Source organism: Syngnathus floridae, chromosome 13, assembly GCF_059516105.1.
Source record: "Syngnathus floridae isolate MCC-2025c chromosome 13, RoL_Sflo_1.0, whole genome shotgun sequence".
NCBI classification, from domain to species: domain Eukaryota; kingdom Metazoa; phylum Chordata; class Actinopteri; order Syngnathiformes; family Syngnathidae; genus Syngnathus; species Syngnathus floridae.
The window spans coordinates 10952490-10973734 of NC_142425.1; the positions used below are offsets into that span (position 1 = coordinate 10952490).

General features: G+C 46.4%; 4 protein-coding genes and 1 long non-coding RNA gene across 14 annotated transcripts; 2 read left to right on the plus strand and 3 right to left on the minus strand.

Annotated features, from left to right (window-relative positions):
• The first annotated feature begins 79 nt into the window (after nt 1-79).
• On the plus strand, nt 80-14062 carry dnm3a (dynamin 3a). 5 transcript variants are annotated; one of them, XM_088395002.1, is made up of 22 exons: nt 80-234; nt 694-942; nt 1835-1908; nt 2137-2286; nt 2350-2553; nt 2625-2723; nt 3060-3220; nt 3304-3446; nt 3541-3676; nt 3778-3845; nt 3914-4052; nt 4126-4212; nt 4305-4375; nt 4451-4511; nt 4692-4757; nt 5259-5363; nt 8576-8685; nt 10884-10995; nt 11500-11661; nt 12229-12446; nt 12507-12620; nt 13464-14062. In XM_088395002.1, exons 2-22 carry the CDS (start codon nt 806-808, stop codon nt 13495-13497), a joined length of 2451 nt encoding a protein of 816 aa, XP_088251128.1. In that variant the 5' UTR covers nt 80-234; nt 694-805; the 3' UTR covers nt 13498-14062. The 5 variants fall into 5 exon arrangements, with proteins under 5 accessions (XP_088251128.1, XP_088251131.1, XP_088251129.1 ...); XM_088395005.1 differs by lacking the exon at nt 12507-12620 and adding an exon at nt 13204-13266; XM_088395003.1 differs by having other exon boundaries at nt 4692-4718.
• On the minus strand, nt 5407-7593 carry LOC148388724 (uncharacterized). Its single transcript, XR_015862300.1, has 2 exons — nt 5743-7593; nt 5407-5655 (listed from the first exon to the last, which is right to left on the minus strand). It is a non-coding gene; the product is annotated as an uncharacterized LOC148388724 (long non-coding RNA).
• pigc (phosphatidylinositol glycan anchor biosynthesis, class C) lies at nt 13894-16018 on the minus strand. Its single transcript, XM_088395025.1, has 3 exons — nt 15935-16018; nt 15398-15629; nt 13894-15210 (listed from the first exon to the last, which is right to left on the minus strand). Exons 2-3 carry the CDS (start codon nt 15623-15625, stop codon nt 14554-14556), a joined length of 885 nt encoding a protein of 294 aa, XP_088251151.1. The 5' UTR covers nt 15626-15629; nt 15935-16018; the 3' UTR covers nt 13894-14553.
• Nucleotides 14190-20876, plus strand: LOC148388726 (uncharacterized). Of its 6 annotated transcripts, none has more exons than XM_088395008.1 (3): nt 14190-16698; nt 16828-17148; nt 17221-20876. In XM_088395008.1, the coding sequence occupies exons 1-3, from the start codon at nt 16354-16356 to the stop codon at nt 18310-18312; spliced, it is 1758 nt and encodes a 585-aa protein (XP_088251134.1). In that variant the 5' UTR covers nt 14190-16353; the 3' UTR covers nt 18313-20876. The 6 variants fall into 6 exon arrangements, with proteins under 6 accessions (XP_088251134.1, XP_088251135.1, XP_088251136.1 ...); XM_088395009.1 differs by having other exon boundaries at nt 14190-16686; XM_088395010.1 differs by having other exon boundaries at nt 14190-16665.
• On the minus strand, nt 18576-20928 carry tmed5 (transmembrane p24 trafficking protein 5). The gene is made up of 4 exons (XM_088395029.1): nt 20622-20928; nt 20038-20135; nt 19761-19941; nt 18576-19217 (listed from the first exon to the last, which is right to left on the minus strand). Exons 1-4 carry the CDS (start codon nt 20808-20810, stop codon nt 18999-19001), a joined length of 687 nt encoding a protein of 228 aa, XP_088251155.1. The 5' UTR covers nt 20811-20928; the 3' UTR covers nt 18576-18998.
• Between the last annotated feature and the right edge of the window lie 317 nt (nt 20929-21245).

The following is a 21245-nucleotide window of genomic DNA, read 5'->3' on the forward strand; positions in this document are numbered from 1 at the left end:
AGGAACGGAAGTTGTAATTGTATCACATTAACAAAATATAAATGTACGTTTAGATGTGGGGCATATTTTACGCGTACTGGACGCGCATGCGCAGACGTTTCGCGCCCGTTAGCTGTCAAAAAGTTTGGTGGGTTTGGTTTTTCTTTTGCCTCCCTGCTCCTCCACCTTTTCTTCCAAGCTAACCGTGGAAACCCACTCAACAGCGCGGCTCACTTCCTAAATGTCTACACGGAGGTAAGAAGAAGCGAAACCGTGTGAAGAGACCTTGCGTAAACAAAATAAGCCTAAACTATTGTCTAATTCCCGTTTGCTTTGACCGAAATCTGGACGCTAGCTCTCGTGAACATAGTTAGCAAACACGCCCTAATTAAGCCCACGTGAAGAATTACTCTGTCTATTTTGTAAAACTCATAAAAATGTCAGATTTAAATCACTCCAAAAAACGTATAATTTGGTCGTGCCGTTGCTAGGGGCAACAGCGAGATGGGTCGTCGCGTGAGTGTCATGGAACGTAAGACTGGGAGGCTCTTGAACGCATCATGTGACGATAATAGCATTGTGTCTTCCTCATGTGCCGCAACGTGTCCCATTTCTGCTTCCTTTGTTTCTTGTTAAAAGTGTGATTTTTTTTTTTTTTTTTGACCGTCACTTTATCACCTTTTGCCCTCAACTTGCTGGTACGCGGCGGGGCAGCCCTCGTGAAAGTTGACGGGGAGTTCAGGGGGGCGTTCCGGGGCTCGGAAATTCCGACTTCACTGCCATACCGCCGCCTCTTCCTCGACCTCCTCCATCGTCGACGTGCAGCATGATCTCGATGGTCAATCGCCTCCAGGACGCCCTGGGCAACGCGGGCCTGAACTACAACCTTTCCCTGCCGCAGATTGCCGTGGTGGGCGGCCAGAGCTCCGGGAAGAGCTCGGTGCTGGAGAACTTTGTGGGCAGGTAAGTCCCACTTCATTTATTTAACTGGTTCTAACAATTGAATATATATCTACGTTTTGGTGGACATAAATTTAGTAACTTCTCATGCACTAGAATGAATCTTCAATAAATAAAAATTGCTTTTTGTGTATTAGTGTGACACAAATTTCTTGACTTTTGGTGCTGCAAATCTTTTTTATTTTGTTCATTATGTGTCGGTTGGGCTTCTTCAAAAATGAAGTACTTTTACTTTCTTTCTGTTTTGTTATAAACCGCAAAACTTGTTTTTACACTGACAGTTGGGATTATTGAAATATGACCCAAAAAAAATCCTGTACTGTCAATAGAGAGTTTGTGACTGGAACAAATTATTTGACATTTGTTCCTTTGGGAAACCTTGTTTTTAAAGTCGTCATAGAATGGATTGCGGTCCACCGTCGTCCCAGTGTGACAAAACCAACACACATTTTTGTGTTAGTGTGATAAAGTGATAAGAGGATTCCTTTCATTCTGTCCCCAAAAAAGCCTTGTGACTCAGTCGCAAATTTCCTCAAGATTTTTTTCCCCCCCAGACAATGCAGCTCGGTGATGAGGTGGAGACCAGTCAAAATCTCCACAGTCCGATTAGGAATTGTTTTAAAGCCTGAAGGTCTCTCCTTCCTGATTGTGCATTGATATATTTCAGTCCCTTTGTTAGACTGCATGTTGTGACACCCCCATTTCGGGCTCTCGGCCAACAATGTGATCAGGAGCAGGATGCGGTGAAAACAAACATCCCTGAACAAGATATATATAGGAAATAGGAGGCTCTTTTATTTTTAAAAAAGGTGTTCGAGACAAATGTGTCACTGCCTTGACACCCCTGTAAGGTTCCTTCTCCTTTTCAGTGTGTTTATTTTATTTTCTCCGACAGAGACTTCCTTCCCCGCGGTACTGGAATTGTCACTCGCCGGCCTTTGGTTCTGCAGCTGCATCACGCTGATGCCGGTGAGCAAGACTTCTGATGACTCAACGGATGCATGTTGTATTCATCAGCATGTGCTTGAAGTTGACACTAGATGGCGTAAGAGAGAAAAATCAGTCCACGTTGACCAGGCAATTGCTCCTTGCACATGGTCCAAACGTCCCACTAATTGCTCCACAACCACTTAAAAAACATTAAATTTACCAGAACTATTTAAATCTGATTTCTATCATGTTCTTCCCTGTCTCTAGAATATGGGGAATTTTTGCACTGCAGGGGGAAGAAGTTCTCAGACTTTGATGAGATCCGCCAAGAAATCGAGTCAGAAACTCGCAGGCTGACAGGAAACAACAAAGGCATCTCTCCCCTCCCCATCAACCTCCGCATTTTTTCTCCGAATGGTAATCCCACCTCACACGCTCATCTTTATCGTCGTCATCACTCCAAACATCTATTGGGTGCAGTGCTCAACCTCACCCTGGTGGACCTACCTGGCATCACCAAGGTCCCCGTGGGCGACCAGCCGCCAGATATCGAGTACCAGGTGCGAGACATGATCATGCAGTACATCTGCAAAGAGAACTGCCTCATCCTGGCCGTGACGCCTGCCAACATGGACCTGGCCAACTCGGATGCGCTCAAACTGGCCAAAGATGTCGACCCACAGGGTGAGTTTCTCAGCCTGATGTAATTTTAATTTTAAGTGTTCGTTTATCGAATTGACCCCCCTATACGTTAGGCCAGCGCACGATAGGTGTGCTCACCATGCTGGACCTAATGGATAAAGGAACAGATGCTGTGGAAATACTAGAGAATAGATTGCTTCCACTGAGAAGAGGTGAGTCACCATGTGTGTGTGTGTGATAAGGATTTCCCGTGAAGCAAAACCAGGTGTGAGGCTTTTTCATACCTCTTTCCAAAACTCTTTAACGCATTATCCACAGAAAAGCCCCTGAAGTCAGTCTGCAGCGCAGAGCTGCAGCTTTAGTCACGCAGCCACATGTTGTAACATCTACAGTGGAATGCTCGCAAAGTGGAACATTTGGACTTTTCAGAAAGAAAAAAAAAAATAGAACTTAGGAGTTCAAAGTGGAGATATCAGCACTGAGTTTAAGACATCAGTGGATTATCGGTATAGAATAAAAGTGGTCTGTTGTGATTTTTCCCTCACCAGGTTATATCGGGCTAGTGAACCGCAGTCAAAAGGACATCGACGGGAAAAGGGATATTAAAACAGCCTTGCAAGCGGAGAAGAAGTTTTTCCTGTCCCACCCAGCTTACAGGCACATGTGCGACAGAATGGGGACTCCGTATTTACAGAAGACCCTCAACCAGGTCAGACAGAGAAATCAAACGACGGCGCTTTCTGCCAATTGGTACTCACTGTTTGTTTATTTTTTTGTTTTGTTTGTTTGCAGCAATTGACAAACCACATCCGCGAGAGTCTGCCTGCGCTCTACAGTCACATGCATTGCCTACTTGTGTCCATCAGTAAAGAAGCAGATGCGTACAAACTCTATAATCCAGATGACCCCATGTGCAGGACCAAGACCCTCATCAAGTCAGTCGGAAGGGTGTTCAGTAAACCCCCACGAGATGATTATTATTATAAATTCAAAATATATATAATAATAATCTATATATTCTATTTTCAGGTTAGTGCAGCAACTATCCGGCGACTTCGAGAAGTTGATCGAGGGCTCGGCCGACGAAGTCAACACCGTCCACCTGTCGGGAGGCGCGAGGATCAACCAGATCTTCCACGAGCACTTCCCCTATCAACTGCACAAAGTGCGTGTGAACTTTTTGTGGGACTCGACGAGGTTCTCGACGAGACCCCGGTTGAAAGATAGGCGACGCTAAATTGCCAAGCTCCTTCTGTTGCCTCACAGATGAAGTGTGACGAAAGGAAGCTGCGAATGGAGATCGCCTACGCCATCAGGAACATCCACGGCGTCAGGTGGTTTCATCCTTTTACTTTTGATCTCGACAAAATGATGTATAAATTTCGACTTTGATTACCTGCAGGACGGGCCTGTTCACCCCCGACATGGCTTTTCAGGCTATTGTCAAGAAGCAGATCTCCAAACTCAAAATTCCTTGTTTCGGATTCGTCGACATGGTCTGCAAAGAATTGGTCTCCACCATTTATGAATGCTTTAATAAGGTACGAATCCATGAGGGAGTCAGACGTCGGTACCGCGGTAGCTCTTAACTGAAGCCGCTTCTTCTCCCTGAAGCTCAGTTCTTTTCCCAAGCTGCGGGAAGAGACCGAGCGGCTTGTCACCGCCGAAATCCGAGAACAAGAAAGCTCATGCCGAGATCAGGTCAGTCGTGCACATTCGGAACGGCGCGTTTGTTTGTCATTACCGGATCGTTCTGGTTCTCCTCCGCTTTACTTACATTTTGCTCTCCTCAGATCTCTCTGCTCATCGACATGCAGCTCGCGTACATTAATACCAAACACGAAGACTTTATCGGCTTTACCAAGTGAGTAAATCGCAGACTGGCAAAGATTTTTTTTTTTTTCTCCAAATTTAAAATCCACTCTTTTGTTCCTATTAGTGCTCAACCTCTGTGCCATCGCAGCGACAACAAGATGGCTGCCAGCGGTGGAGTGCAACAGGTGAGAATTCAGGCCTGACTGCCAACTATAATTTAATCGCCGCCCCCCTCGACCCCATTCGTCGGCGAATTTAAATTCCAGGCCTTCACTGAAAAAAGGCATTAGCAACTTGACCTGTTTAAGTGTTGAAAAGAACCAGTTGGATTCCATCTTCATTTCTAATGTCTCCCCAATCTCCAGGGTGCGGCCCCTCCTTCGAGTCTAATAGTAGGATACCGATCCACATATGTGTGCACAGGATTCTGGGTCGGCATGACTGTTGCAATCTGTGCGGTCGCTTCACTCCTTTGTGTTTTTGTCATCTGGCTGACCTGCGCTACTAATGTCGACCTTTCTTCCCCACTTTGATTCATCGCAAGTTTTTCGACCAGCCTCACCTGGTGGACACTGCTTCTTATGTTTATTGCGGCAATCTCCTGGGAAATGTGTCATCTCTTTATCTCGCATCAATTTTCACAACTTTTGCTCTATGTTCACCGTTTGGGTCCTACTCATAATCCAGGGGTCTTCAATATACAAACCCGGGCGAGATTTGGACACTTTGGACAAACAAATTTAAAGCCGCTTAAGTTTTTGATTCATCTGGGATTTTTACAAAAACCATAAAACATTGTTAGAAATTATGGGGGGGGGTATGTCACCTTTAACTTGTATTTGAGGACCCTTGATTTAATCTTTAGACCTGTTCTCAATGTAGTAGTCTCAAGCTTTCGCAATTTAAATGCTTTGTTTGGGTTCCCTGTGCAGGTCATAAGAAAAGGATGGCTCACCATCAACAACGTCAGCATCATCGGCAAGGAGTTCTGGTTCATTCTCTCCACCGAGAGCTTGTCCTGGTTCAAGGATAGCGAGGTGAGTCCTTTGGGGTTTTTTTAGAAAAAAACAAAGCAGCACATTTGAGGGTCACCGTGGCTTTATTAGAAGAACTCCGCTCGAAACACACGTGGAACAGAGATAACAGAGGCGGCGTGGTTTTTGGGCGCTCCTGGTGTCAGTGGGGCTGCCATCTGTCTGCCTGTCTGTGCCTGCTGTACAGGAGCAGAAGGTCTGCACAGCAAGTGTAGACAGGCAGACACACCACAACAGTCTGGTCAGCTGACGTCATGGGGAGATGGGCAGGAAGTGAGGTCAGAGCTCATGAATGCTGGGCGGGAGGGGCGGAGCATCAATCAAGCAGAAAAAAAAAATGACAGCAGCAGTAGATGGTAGAAATACAAAATACGTAACTCACAGATAATCTTCATATCGCTTTCTTAAAACTTGCATTCGCAAAAACAGCATCCTTGACCCAAAGTTTACTTTTACCACCTGGATGTGTCACTGAGCCCCCCCCCCCAAATCTATTGGTCTCGCCTTCCATTCACTCTTCCCCTCGCTCCCCCTCGTCTTCCTCTTCTGGGATTTCAAGCATTTGGAACGGCTCACTTTGACACAGCTGGAGTTGCCCCAATCCAAACAAAGACCAGCAAACACACACATGGACACACTCGCACACACACAGAGGACAGACTTGTATATACAGTATACAGTACACACGCAGAGCCTGATATAAACACACTGGCGCAGAAAAATATACATTCATTTCGAACCACACATGGTCACTTTTCAGATAAACACAAAACGACGCGTTCCCAGACGCAGCAGCCCCAGGCGCGCTTATTTAACGCTTACACACTCGAAACTAGTTACTTTATAGCTTTCATACTTATTTGCCGTGATAGCATCCCTCGGAAGGCTTTTCGCTAATTTCTAAGTACGTGTGAGACACTTGAGTGTTTTTTTTTTTGAGTCATCCACACTATTGCGCAAATCAAATCTATGACAGGACATTCTCAAATGTGTGTGTGCGTGCACGCACGGGAGCCAAGCGTCAGCTTCCTCTCTCGCAGTTCCTACTCTCACATTCCCGCCCACACTACGTCCACAGACATTTTTCCTCGAATCTTGCCGCTTTTTTTTTTTTTCTTTACCTCCCCCTCTTTATTCCCCCCTTTCTCTCTTTCTCTCTCTCTCTCTCTCTGTGGTTGGCAGTCTCCCTGGGACTATGCACATTCCTGGCTGGAAAATGTGAAGCTTTGTCCAAACACCAGCTTCCAAGATCTTCTTGCCCAGAGAAATCCCACATGGCTGTTTCTCCATCCGACCCCCCTCTCCCCCCCCCCACCTTCCCTCTTACTCACAAACACCCACTTTTGCACCTCTCCATCCCTTGATTTGTAACAGGCCCGCTCGTTCCACGCCTTTTTTCCTGGATTACAAATACGCACTGCCGTTCTTATCAGCACCGAGTCGATATACATTCCTTCACCCCTGCCTCGGCCGCCCCGTGAGGATAAACAGACGGCTAACTAATGCATACACTTAATCTACACGCCACCCGACATGCGTGAGGCCTGTTCCATGTCTCGCATCCATTACGCACCTCTCCAGACGCAGCAGCTCTGATCTATGACACCACGCGCCGCCAGATTTAAGAGTCGGCAATGCACGAGCCACCCGCAACACCCAAAGCAACAAAATACTAAATAGTATAATAATAAAAAGAATATTAATATATAATAATATATGTGTCTAAAAAACTTTTTAAAAAAAATCCTCCTTGAAGCGTTTCCATGCACAGTCTAACCAATGTGCAGACTACTGTACACCACCAAAATCCTGAACAGGTAGTCTGAACACTGGGATGACGGAGCAGGAGCCTTCACTTGCGTCGTCTCCGTTGGCCTCTTCCCGGCAAAAACTTTCCATCGTATCCCGTCTCGGCAACGATCGTTTCTCTGTCCGTCATTCGCTCCTCGGGTCGTTCCTCCTCGTTTCTGGGACTTTAGAGTCGCCGCCGGCGTCCCGGGATAGTATCCAGTTCTCAACGTGGCACTTTGACTCATCGGGAGTCCTGCCTGTTAAGCTCGGGAAGGCATAAGGAAATAGAAGAGGAGAAGAGAGTTAGGGAGGAAGCCGGCGGCCATATATGGCTTGACGAGGGGGATCAACTTTGGGATCGTCGGCGCTCTCTCCTCGCTTTTCCAGCGCTCCTCAAACCCTTTTCCGCATCTCCTCCCGCGAAATTAACCTCTCTCTATCCTTCCCCTTCCTCATCTCTACTTTCTGCCTCTGGAGCACCCTATACTCCATCCAGTCTCCTCCCCCCTCCCGTCTAAAACGATCCCAGATGTTGCTGTCCCGGCGCCAATCGCTTTCTGTCATTTTTTTTTCTCTCTCCCTCGGCCTCTGTTACAGGAAGTGGGCCCCTTTTGGGAGGAAAAAAAAGGAAAGAGTCGACGGAGGAAGAGAGTCGTAGGGTTCAGGGGAGCACTGGGAGGGAGAGGGAAGTCCGAAATGTTCTACCAGTGCATCTAAAAAAAAAAGGGGGGGGGGCAGATGCAGATGGACACACACCTGCATGGCCTATGAACACATTAAACGTAGCGCGATTCAAAGAATTTTTCTGCTCTGCGCGTTAGTCACACGTCCTCCAACTCCCATCCAAGACGAGCTCATCAACAGCTGTACCTTCTACCACAGCGGCCTTTTGGAAGCCCCCCTCTTAAAAGCGGGGGGGTGGGCTTCACTCTTGGAGAAATGTTGCGCACTGGACCCGAATCTGAGTAATGGCTTTCACATGTGGAACCGACGTCTTCTCTTCTTTTTTTTTTTTTTCTTCAGTTCTCGTTCCCTGCCAGCTTGGGCTCTCGTGTTCCTTGCCTTCCACACTGTCTGCTTCTCAGAACGCTCCTCTGGTTTTCGCCTTTTTCCACACAATAGATGTTGCAATAAAGGCCGATCAGGTCTTGTAGGTGGAAGCCGTCAAGGCGGAATATTGCTTTCACGACAAGAGTGTGGAAATTTCACTGGCTCGGTATCATCATCTCGCACACAAGTTCCTCCATACGGGTTGGACGCGTTCTCTTGCAGATGCAGCCTGAAAAAAGTTTAGCACCAGACATGTGACTGCGCTCGGCCCACGAGTACAAAAAAGAAAAAAACACCTGTGTCATATTTTACTTCACATTCCGCTGTCAAATTTTATCTTACTCTTGTATTTTCTTTTTCCTCCTTTCTTCCAGGAGGCAGAGAAGAGGTACATGCTCCCTCTGGACAACCTCAAGGTCCGAGATGTCGAGAGGGGCTTCATGTCCAGCAAATTCTCCTTTGCCCTCTTCCATTCTGAGTCAAGGTCCGTGTGTGTGTGTGTGTGTGTGAGTAAATTTGACGAGCTTACGTTCTCGTCACCTGCTCGCTGGAGTTTGCCGCGGCCTTTTCCGGGAAGATGCTTTGCCCTTCCCGTGACCTTGGTTGGTACCGGCGGTGGCGACGGGCGCGGTTTTATCGTCTCCACGTAAACGCCGCACAAACTGCGGGGCGCACGGATACGTTGCCTTAAAGTGTGTGAAACAGATGGAGAGAACATAAGAGGACTTAGGCGGAGAACGAGTGTAATAGGAGATGATTGGACCGCCGCATATGTGCCGTGTTTGGATTCGCACACACACACGACCTGCGTTCATGCGCAAGCGTGTGGAGCGCAGCATACCGACGGCAGGCTCATTAAGCAACTAATCAAAGCCAGAGAGGCTCGGATCAGAGACGTTTGGAAAGAATTGCTCGACTCACCGCAGAGAAAGAGGAGAAGAACGGGAGAAGGGGTTGAGGGGAGGACGAAAGCGTATCAGCGCCATCGGCCAGGAATGTGTCAAAATCGGTCCTCTGCCTCCGAACCCCCCCCGACCAACACCAACATCTCCCCCCTCCTCCTTTTCCTGTTCTTCTACTCTTTTTTTTTTTGTATTTTCGCTCATTTGAAAAATGTCTTGAAAGCGAAAGCAGACGCGGTTCCTTGGGAGAAGATGGGGAACACTTTTGTATTCTGATTTTTTTTTCCCCCCCACATCAGATGACTTTAAATTCATACCAAATTGACGTTCAATGAAAGTTGCAAGCGGTGATTGACAGTGGAAATTTTGCTGCGTATGTCCAGTAAGGACTCATGCAGGAAGGCCACCATTTTGGTTTGAAGCGGCCATTTTGGGCAAAGTCCAGATGTGCCGAAACAAACAGACGCCGGCGCTAAATTGCAAAGCTTTGTTACTTCCACCATCTTTAGCATGTGGAGCATGTCACCCAAAAAAACGTGTGACTACGAGGGCCCCTCCATCGCTTCATTTGTGTTTCGAATCGCATGACGAATACATCGGATGCTCTGGTGGGCTGCATCTGGCCCGGCCCGGCCCGGCTCGCAGAAAGTTCTTGGGCCCTGTTGTGGAGTAATAGCGTTCTGGTACTGTCATTGTTGGCCCGCTGCCTTGACTGCTCGCCACCACACCCTGACTTATTAGCCTCACCCAGTGGAGCTCCGGCCTGTTTGTTAATCTCCCCTCATTGCTCTCTCTTTTCTCCCAGCATTGCAGTTGTCACACACACACAACTCACAGATTTCACATATTTGAGGTTGTGAGTGTGAGGCGGGAACAGCGAGAGGAGGGAAGAAACAACCGAGTGATTAAAGAAAAATGTCTTACAGATGGGACGCAGATTGCTGGCTTTTTTTTTTTTTTTTTGCGTGGATTGCGCAGCCAAAGTACATAGATGACGTGGAAGCAAGGACAGAAAATGCAAACAAAAGAGGAAAGGATAGCAGGACATGAATTGAGTTATAGCGGGAGCTTGTGTCGGTAACCGCAGAGACATGTGACTTTGGCTTCCCGCGACGTTGATCGTTCAAAATCAACGACAATTGCTCGAATCGTCCGCCCCCCCCCCCCCAAAAAAGATATTTTGTAGAATCGCAAAGCGCTCGTAAGAAAGCGCTGCGGTCACGGTGGACACGGGCCAAACTTCACGGAGTCCTGGCATTTTTCACGGATTGTAAATTATAATTTCATACTTGACTAATTATATTTTAATGACATAAATATCTGCGGGACACAGGATGGGGGGAAAAAAAAAAGTTTCGTAAGCATTTTTTCCAGTGCTTTGTGAATAGCGGCCCATAAATATGGTTACATCTGCTTTGTAAAAAAAAAAAAAAAAAAGCCTTCTTGGAATATCTCAGTCTGGTCTTTGGGGGTATTTTATGGACACCATATGGACAAAAGTATTTGGACTCACTACACATGTCATTGTATTCTGTACAATATGTTCCAATGTGTATGTGAGTAGAAAACTGAAATTAACCAATTTTATAAATATTGAATTAATTCATAAAATTACAACAGTAAATATCGGTGATGCGAATCATTTTCAGGCTCTTCCAAAGTTTCGCAAGATTTGATTTGCTGCTTGACTTTTAAGGGCATCTGTTTTCCGCTGAGTTTTGGTTGAACTTTTGCGGCCTTGTGTATTTGATATTTTCCTGAGTTTATGATTTACTTGAAGGAACGTGTACAAGGACTACAAGTTTCTGGAGCTGGTCTGCAACTCTCAGGAGGAGCTGGACATCTGGAAGTCCTCTTTGCTCCGGGCTGGCGTCTACCCAGAGGAGGTCACGGTGTGTACCCTGACCTTTTTTGTAGAACCCCGTGGTGAGGCAGAAAGTGGCTCCTACCCGCTTTCACCAAGTTTTAGTCAAATGTGGATCTGATTTTTTTTTTTTTTTTAACTTAGAAATGAATGAATTCGATTTTTCAATATCTCACTCATGTAAATCTGTGTTGGGTCGAATCACAGAGTGGGCCACATGTGTCCCGCTGGCCATCCTTTTCCCACCCCTGCAGTAACCCTTTTTCACCCCCTCCCCCCCCCCCCCCCCCCCCCCCCAATCTTGCTCTTCAGCGCAACATTCCTGGCCAGTGATGTCACTCCAATGCGTGTGTGTTCCAGTCTGGTTCTAATCAGCAGATCCCCGTCTCTTTTACCCCCCCACTTTTTTCCCCCTCTTGCCCACTCTCCTCCATTTTAGTCTCCCAACTAAAGTCTCTTGACCTTATCGTGCACAAGCAAATTTGGGAAAAAAACGAAAACGCTCTCTGATGGTTTTGTGCGTGTCGCCCAGGTGGACACGCAGGCCAACGGGTTGTCGGAGAACTTCACGGACCCCCAGCTGGAGCGGCAGGTGGAGACCATCCGCAACTTGGTGGAGTCCTACATGAGCATCATTCATAAGACCGTCAAGGACATGATGCCCAAAGTCATCATGCACCTGATGATCAACAGCGTATGTTGAACACTTTATTTTCTCACGAGATGTTTAGATAACACCTTTAATTGGCTGTCTTAAAAATAACCGTGGAGCTATTTTTTTGCTATGAAATTACTCATAATGCCTAAAAAATATTGGTTTGGCGCCATCTAGTGGAAATTAAGTGCCAATCACCAATGTTAAACTGAATGCCATAGTTTTGTCGAATAGAAAAATGTGTTTGGTAGCATGTGACATCAATTCTAATTCTTTTATTTGGTGGGTGTCATCCTCGCAAATATCTGGCCTTCACTGTATTGTGATTAAAAGTTTACGATGGCGATAGTTTGCTAGTGGAACAAATTTATTTTTCCCGTGGGACAAATTCTTTGACACTCTGCACAATTCTGAGGTTGACCAGTGTACTGGAATGGATTGTTTTCGAGGTTCCACTCCACAGATTTTTTTTTTCCAGTGGCTTAAAAAAGAAAACTTGTATCCCACGTAACCCCCTCCTTGTAAGAAATGCCATAAAGCAGCATCTGACAGCATGTAACGTTTTTTTTTTGACTTGTCGCATCTGTTTATAATCCCTCTGGCAAGGTGAAAGAGTTCATTAGCTCAGAGCTGCTGGCCCAGCTCTATGCTTTGGGAGACTGCTTGGCGCTGATGGATGAGTCACCCGATCAGCGGCAGCATCGGGAGCAAGTGCTCAGCAAGCACGCCGCCCTGCAGGCCGCGCTCAACATCATCGGCGAGATCTCCACCTCCGGCTACGTCGCCCCTTCGGACCTCTCGCGCTTCGGCACGCGGCATTTCAGGTAGTCACCTTTGCATGGCGTCCAGAGCTGTGGGCATCACGACTTCTCCGCCTAACGCAGCTCCACGCCCGCTAAAAAGTCGGCGACCGGCGGAAAGTCTCGAAACCGCGGGCGCGCCCCGCCCGTGCCCGTCCACGCCAACCAGCGGCTTCCCGGCCAGGCTTGTGTGCCCAGGTAGAAGCTGCACGGTTGAGGCTCGTGGCTGCACGGCGTTGTAATTTGAGCTGGGCTGCGCAATGTGTTTCTCATATTGGCGGGCAGAGCGGACCCCTCTCTGCATGCTTTCTACCACGGCCAGATAAAACAGGCCCATCAAGCTGCCCCCCCCCCCCTTTTTCCCCGTCTTTCTGCTCGCATGTTTTATTGCAGTCCCAGCTTTCCCTCATGCAACAGCCGTTATTTTTCTTCCCCCCCCTCCCTCCCTCCCGCCGACGTCTTTGTCTCATACATTTCTTCACTCTGGTTCCACCCCAGCTACTTGGCTCGTGTTTCCTTTTTTCTCCCTGCCTCATTTCCTCTACGCTCTCCAAGGTTCCTTAGGTTCTTTCCCATTCGCGGTCCATCTCTCTTACCTTCCTTGACCTGTTTCATCTTTCCACATATTGCTAGAGGTGGCAAAAGTATACACACCCTACACCACTAGATAATTGTGTAAAAAATACTCTGGAAAGAGTAGACGTAGCGATTTAGAGAAGCAGACAAATACGACTAAACAAGGAATCTCAAATTACATCTTTTGCATGTTGTGTTGTTGTAGGTCAGTAGATGCCTGGATAGATGGATTGGCAAATGTAGTAAAAGAAGAAAAGTAGATGGACAGGTAGATAGATTTTACTTGCACATACAATTATCTACAGATTTACACAATCTAGCAAGCTGTGTGTTGATGCATGCTAACTAATCTCTCTTCCACTTGTCGCTTCTTAAGTTGTTGTTTATTTTGCCGTTATTTATAACATTGCTGCTGTTGAATTTTACTGGATGCACCTTACACTGGTCTCATCTGTTCCCCCGTAGGAGGCCTGCTCCGGCAGCCCCAACCGCCAAATGAGACCCCCCACCAATCCACCACCCCGACTCCCCCCATCCAACTACGCGATGTGTGATCGGACCCGAGCGCTGTCGCATTTGCGCAAGTCTTGAGCCTTTTTTGTACATACACGAGCGTTGGCTGCTGATTTTTCCTCAAGCGCCTCAACTTTGTGTAAATATAAGTAACAGGTATTCTATGAACGGGAGATATATATATAAAAAAAAACACACAACACTATTTTATAACACTTTTTTAAAAAAATAAAGAGCTGTTTTATTTTTTATTAGTATTTGTCTTCAGCTTAGAATATTTGAATGACAGTCGGGCATCAACTAGGTTAACGCCACCTCTGGTAGGTAGATGGCTAACTTTTTATCTCAAACATAATAGCACAAAAAAATGTAATCATGTAACTTTATTCTTGTAAAATTAGAAACTTTTATTTCCACAAATATATATATTTTTAATAACAAGGTTTCATAATAATACAGGTTGCTTCAATGGCGACATAGCAGCAATCTCTACCTGTGGGTCAATTCATCTGTAAATTTGTCAGTAGTAAAATCATAATTATTGTAAATATTTGTGTGAAAACACTTTTGGCCATACATACAAAATAATTCAATGATAAAAATTGTAAATACAGTACTGTGGTGAGTGAGTGTGCCGCCTTGTGGCCATACTCGGAAAAGAAGTTTCAACTATGCAGGAAGGGGCTGTATAGAAGATTTTGAGCAGATTGAGTTACTTTAACTCAAAATTGGGTTCATCCTTTTGACCTAGCAGATTAGGATGAAGATTGGATTTGGGTTGTAATTTGCATTGTGTATATTTTCCAGATTGACCGTATCAAATGAGTGCATAGTATCCCACAATTCACAGTAACCTCTACCATTGAGGTCAATACTTGAGATATTAAAATAGCAGCTTTATCTATAAAAAAAAAAAAGCTTTGTGAAGAGTTTTAAAAAAAACATTATGTTTACAGTTTTTGTTATCTTGGTAAAGGCTAATCTCATAAGCTCATGTACCTAATCAAGTGTCCAGCTCATGTTTGTTTCAACCAGGCCTCCTTTATTGGAGGAAGCGGCTGAGGTCCTCGCGGATCTCCGCCTCATCCCACGGCCCTTGGATGTTGTCCTTGTGCCTCTGCAAGCGGATCAGCAGCCAGGGGCAGAGGAGAATCACGCTGGCCACGGCCAGCGCCAGGATGACCGCCCCGCCGGGCCAGCGCGACGCCAGCCCCCCTACGCCCGCCGCGCACACCCCGGCGCACACGGCGGCAAAGTGACACGGGGCCCCGTTCTTCACCCGCCTCAGGAGGCAGGGCCAAAGGGCGAAGACCAGGAGGGCGCAGCTGAGCATGGTGAAGGTATGCAGGGCGCCCGGGAGGCGGGAGGCCAGACACACAGATGCAAACAAGGCTGCGTTGAGGGACAGGCTGCCCGGAGGTGAGGGATGGGTGTAAGGGAAGGACACCAGGTGAGCCAGCAGCATGACGGCCGACATGGCGTAGACTGTGTCCGTGCTGACGGACTCTGTGAGCGTTTTTAGCACGGGCGAGAAGCCAAAGATGAAGGACAGGAAAATTGTGGCGCTCTGTAAGTCATCCAAATGAGTCCGAGGTTGGAGAACCGGTTCCGCCTGAGATGCGAGGGCTTGGTACAGTCCGTAGCCCAGCAAGGAGCTCGCCAGGCTGATAAGCAGGAGGGTCTCTGGGGATAGGAGGCCCTAAAAAGATAGCAGAAGATATTATGGATGGAGGATAGAATCCTGACCAGATGTTTTTAGGGCCGGTGACCCTTCCGACATTGGGCAGAATAAATGGTCCTTTAACACTGACAGAACATTTCATTCCAGGCAACCCAATAATAATGATTAAATATTACAATTAATAATAAAACTATCCATCAGATACCTGCTCCATGTAGAGCCAGAGGGTGATGAAAATAGCCACGCAGGAGAGCTGCTGCCCTACCAAGCATGCCTCTCGCACCACAGCCCAGTAACGATATTGACGGATTCCCTCATTCCTTCGGAGCTCTTCCAGGAAGCGTCGGTCCACGTAGTTGTCCGGGTACGGCTGGCGCTCCCACAGGACCTTCCTCCAGGCGACGGCCGCACCAGGGCCGTCGTCTGGCCCCATCGCTCTGAATAACGAGCACAGATTTAGCTTTAGAGTGGAAGCTGTTCTGATCAATCTTTTTATGGGTTTGGCCTCAGGACAAAATCGGGCTTTGTTGTGACGTGACAAAACAAAACAGGAAAGTTCTCTTTGAATGGTACAGATAGTTTTGGTTAGCAAATCCACCTCTTATTCTTGTCAATGCGCCTCCATCATCATCATTTTGATGTCTCAGTTAAAAACCTCATGTATTTATCTTTACTATGTTATTATGATTATAGATGGCGATAAGTTGGTAATGTGCAAACACCGGTAGATTTTGAAGCTTACCCGAGGAGAATGTCGCTCCTGGCAGCGAATGTTACAGCTGATTGAGCGTCCCGGAAGTGGAAACGCGTAAACGCAGTCAGTAGCGACCCCTACTGTTGGTATACGGAAACGCTTACCGTCGCTCAACAAACAGAAACAAACTTTATTTTATTTTTTCCGCTAGTCGTACTAAAAAGTCTTAAATCCAATACTTATCATAAACTTGTATAAACTTCAGTCTAGCTTTGAAATGTTTGGATTTATTTAAGGACAATTTAATGTAACTACGAAGCGGAACTAAATAAAGGCTACTTGTGCTACCCAGTCAATATTTACCGAACACCACTAGACGTTCTCGTGAAGGGTCGTTTGTTTACGTTAAATCTCAGCATAGCAGTGCAGAGAATTTAGAACAGAATCAAATTATAATTTCTGCATACATGGGTAACTACAGGTTTAAATATTGGTGGTTGCAGGACGAACGGTTCAAAGCATGGTTGAAGCCGGTAGAGGGAAATGCATATATAGCACACTGCGCTTTATGCAATAAAATCCTGAGAGTTGGATCAGCGGGAACCAAAGCATTGGAATGGCATCGCAAATCGGGAAATCACAAGGCGATTATGGAACGCCGACAGAAAAAACACTTTGGACCCACATCAAGAGCTGCAGCATCGAGTTCCAGAGCGACTCAGTCTTCTGCAACTTCAGTACCCTTCCTGCCAGGATCTCCACCCACACCAAAAGTGGAGGTGCTACGACCTTTTTACAAGGTAGCTAAACAAGTAAGCCTGTAGTGCAATTTACAACAATTTGACCTAATACATAATTGTGATTAATGATCATGATTACAACATTGATTTATGATTATCATATGGGCATAATGGTGCCCCCCTAATTTTCTTTCTATATAGATTATATCTGAAAAAACGGCGATGGATGATGATGATAATGTGAGGTGGATGTGTTCAGAACATCAGAAGATGTGGATGATGACGGAGCTGCAGGATCTGGGGCTGTGGCCGGGATGTCGCCCGGTGCACAGAGCGGGCAATGCCATCTCTTTGTGGCGTTTCCCCCCTCAGCCGGAGCTCGTCCACCCCGAGGCTGAGCTGCCGTCCCCAAATATCTTCCAGCTCCATCCTTTCTTCATTTGGAAACCCGAGGACGAGATTATGGTCAGGTTGAGGAGCACGTACCGGATGCCTTGTCTGCACGGCTGTCCTCAGTCACAGGTACTCTTTGATGCAATGATGATGAGATGTTGGGTGCAAATAGTTCTCTTGACATGGTCTTTGTTGAAGCAGATCGTGTCCGCTGGTGAGGGGCGACCCCGAGCAATCGTCGGCACCGGAGGGCAGTATTACATCCTGTCTTCCCAACTCCGCTGTGAGGTCTGCCGAAAATGCTGGTTCGCAGACAATCCAAGGTGGCTGGAGAAACTGCCCGAGCGTGTCACAAACATCTTGCCGGCTTTGGTGACCTCCAAACAAGCTATATGCAAGACTGTCGTGGACGAGCTGCGTTGCACCAGCAAGTCGCCGTCAGACATGGTGGGCCAACTCAACGAGATACTGCACTTGAGGTACGAGCGTGCTCATCTGGCTTATCTCCACGCCGTGGAGAATGTGCCGAGGGGGGACAACACTCTGCAGTCGTTTGGCTCATACGAGGAGCCTGAAGGTTGGTGCGGCGTGTCTGTGACCGATCGTGACCTGAAGGACTGCTTCATCGAGGAGTACATGCGACAGGAGCAAGCCATCAACAAACTGCTCCAGGGCACCTTCGGCCAAGTCTTCAGGTCGGACCATGCAAGGAAACCAGTGGAGATGGAGCCGACCAGCGTTCCACCGGTGGACGTCAAGCCAGAGAGCGATCCAACGGTGAAGATGGAGCCGGACAGCGTTCTAATGAAGCCGCCGCTGTCCGTCACCCCGCTGGACGATACGCCCGAGCAGTTTTTCGAACAGTTTTTGGAGTCCGAGTATTTCCAGAAGGAGATGGAGGAAGCCTGGTGTCAAGTGAAAAAGAAGGCTGGGAAGAAGAGGAAAAGAAAACAGACTTGGCTGATGGGTCGTCTTTGTTGTTTCTGCCGTCAACCGCTGAGAGAAGGACCTCACGTTCACACGACCTTTCCGGGTCACGCGGGCAAATATATTTACTGCCCGAGCAAAGTTTATAATCTGTACAAGGACAAGGGCATGGACAAGGAGATGACCTGGGTGGAATTTCAGGCATCGCCTTTCTATGACACAGAGTGGCAGCGATGGATTGACAATCTGGACAGAACGGGGCATTGCCCTTTGACCCCTAACGTCCACCCGCCCCCTCCTTTTTCCGCTTCCACCAGTCCCAGAAATTCAGGGACGGATGGATGGACGGACGATGCCCACTCTTGAGTCGTAAATGACTGCCTGCTTGTTTGCAGTGTGTCCACTTTTTTGGTTTTCATTTTACGTTCAGTTAAATGTTACTAGGGAAGGGTCAGCGAAAGTGTGAGAATAAAAAAAAAAAATCATTATTTTAACTTTCTTTTCTCTTTCGTACGAAGGACCAGACAATACCATTTTTTTCCTTTAGTCCAAAACTTTTAATTTACACATTTACAAGTAAATGAATAAATATTTCAACGTCTGAACTTGAGACAAGTTCTGCTCAGTAATCACGATATATAAATCTTTATTTCTCATTGTAACAGTCAGTTAGTAAAACAGATCAACACACTCTGCGGTGGATTATACGCCTTAAGAAAATCACTCAAACGTAACACTGGACGGAAGTGTGGGCTGGAAAAAAAATATTTCTGAGATACTGTTTTTCTAAAATGAATATTGACAGCTAGATAAATGCAAAGTGTTGATGGTATGTGTGACAAAAGTTAGGCTAAGACCTCCTAACAATAAAAAGTGAGTCTGATTAGTAAAATAAACTTACAGCAATGATGCAGACAAATAAAACTATTCAATTCCAGTGGACTGAAGAGCAGAAAATATCCGAGGCTCATTTGATGCGTTTCTGAAATGTCCCAAACAGTGATTATTTTTTTCTTCCTTTGCAGGCCCGCCCCTCCCCTTTCTGAAGTTTGTTACGTGCAAATCTTCCTCTTGTCCTCGAAGAGCGAGCGCAACAAGTAGACCTGCACGCCCGACACCAGCATCATGACCGCCAGGTTGACCAGTGACCAAAAGTTGACCCGGTCGTAGTTGCTCTCCTGCAGGTTGCGGTCGCGGGCCTCGAAGGCGCGCAGCATCGTCTGGATCTGCGAGCTCTTCCCCAGCCGCGACTTCACGCTGTTGATGGTGTCCTGGGTCAAAATGGCGAGATGTGAATATCAGGTAAATATGTCTCATCCTTCAGCTGGAATAGGTACACGACTGCAGCTATCAAATATTTTGAATCCAGGCTCTGTGCTATCAAATAGAAGCCAAGGCTCTTTGCACTTACTATTAGAAGTAAAGGGGGGAGGGGTATTGATCCCTGTGGAACTTTGAAGAAAATTAAATTGACTCTGTTAAATTTGGACATAACTATGTCTCCTTTAAAGCATGTTGGGCTAAAAATAAAAAGCCAGCTGGAAGACACATTTCCCGTCACTCAGCCTGTGTGCTCTTTGACACAATTCACCAGGGTGGAGCTCGCTGTCATGGCTGAAACAATCGGCCTGCCCAAACAGCTAATAGGTGAAAGTTCACAACACCAGTCTGACATCAAATAGAGTCTGCCAGCTGGGTCACTTTGAACCCAATGTGGCAAATAACACCACCGGGCAAAGTCTACCCGCAGTGGTCTCCAAAAACTACACAATAATAACGACTTTTTAAAAATCCCAAATGTTTTGCCAACTCACCATAATATCCTCCAGCTTCATATCTAACACGTCAGTGCCGTGCACGTACTCCTTCCAATCTTCGGGCTCATCGTCGGCATCCATGTTGTCCAGGATGAGCTCAAAGAAGACCAGCTTCTCCGAAACGCTGCTGAAGGTGTTGTCGAAGCAGAACATGTAGTCGCCATCTTCTGTCTCCACGCTGAGGGAGGAAACCGGTTATATTAGTCTCTTTTGTTTGAATTTCTCATATAACAAGTTAGGAAAAGCAAAACCTAATACGGCCGTTTGAACTTACGTGTGCATTCCGTCTGACTTGTGATGGTCGCTGTAAAGAATCTGACCAGAGGGAGAGGAGATGTAGAAATCCACGTCCAAGCCTGCGCCATCCAATACCTACGGTTCACATGAAGTTCAAAAGTGGGCATTTTCCTTCCTTTTTTTTTTCTTGCCATACTTCTTTTCTTACCTGGGGCCTGCTGTTTATTTTATATCCTTCCTGCAATGGCTTCATGTTTTTCCCCCTGGCATATTTTCCTTCCTATCTTCTGTCTTTTCCTGCCTTCATTCCCACTTCCCAAAGTTTTGAGATGTTTTTGTCATGTATTCTCTTTTTGCCTTCCTTCTTTCTCTCCTTCTTAAACAGCCTTCCTTACCTCGTTTCCAACTCAGGCCTTTATCTCCTTGACCTCCCTTTTAATTGTGGATCATTCCGTATCTCCTTCCTTCCACCCCAGACCTACTTTTGTTCTAAAATTATGGCTCGCAAAAACCACCACCATGACAGTGGACACCACATGACACCTCATAAGGCTAGCAGAACCTTAGTTTCCATGACTAGATTTAATTTATTCACTTATAATCCAATTGAATATTCCCGACCTGATATTCTATTTCCAGCGAGGCGTCTTTCTTCATAGTCTGGTAGAAACATTCCTTGCGACCGGCGGGCAGAGTGAACGTGAAGTCGCTGTCCAGGGACTGCGAGAAGGCGGCCAGCGCCGAGAACCTCTCAAACACCACGACAAGTAACACCGACACCACATAAATTAACAGCCGCACCGTGGCCATAATCGACTAAGAAGAGCTTTAAGTAATGCTAGTGATGCGGTCTTCTTTAGGTGTTTACCCCAGAGGGGAGAAAAAAAAGAAACTTCAACTCGAGTTGAGCTCCAAGCACACGCGACATCTCAGGACCCCGCCTGACTTTTCAAATGTGTTTTTATTTTAATTTTATAAAAACATCAGTCGTGTATGTGTATTTAATTGAGTGAAATGGGATAACAATAGTATTGTATTTATAGGTCTAATTTAGCAATTTTTATGGAAGGCAATTTTTTGGACACCTGTTTCGAAATGCATTCTGGGAAATGTTGTTTTTGAACGTACATGCGTAAACATATGTTTATGGATAAGACTGTATTTTTGAGAGACTGAAATTATGTGTAAACGTTTTCGACAATCTTGTTTTTACTCGGTATATTTTAAGTGTAGTTCCTCCAAAAT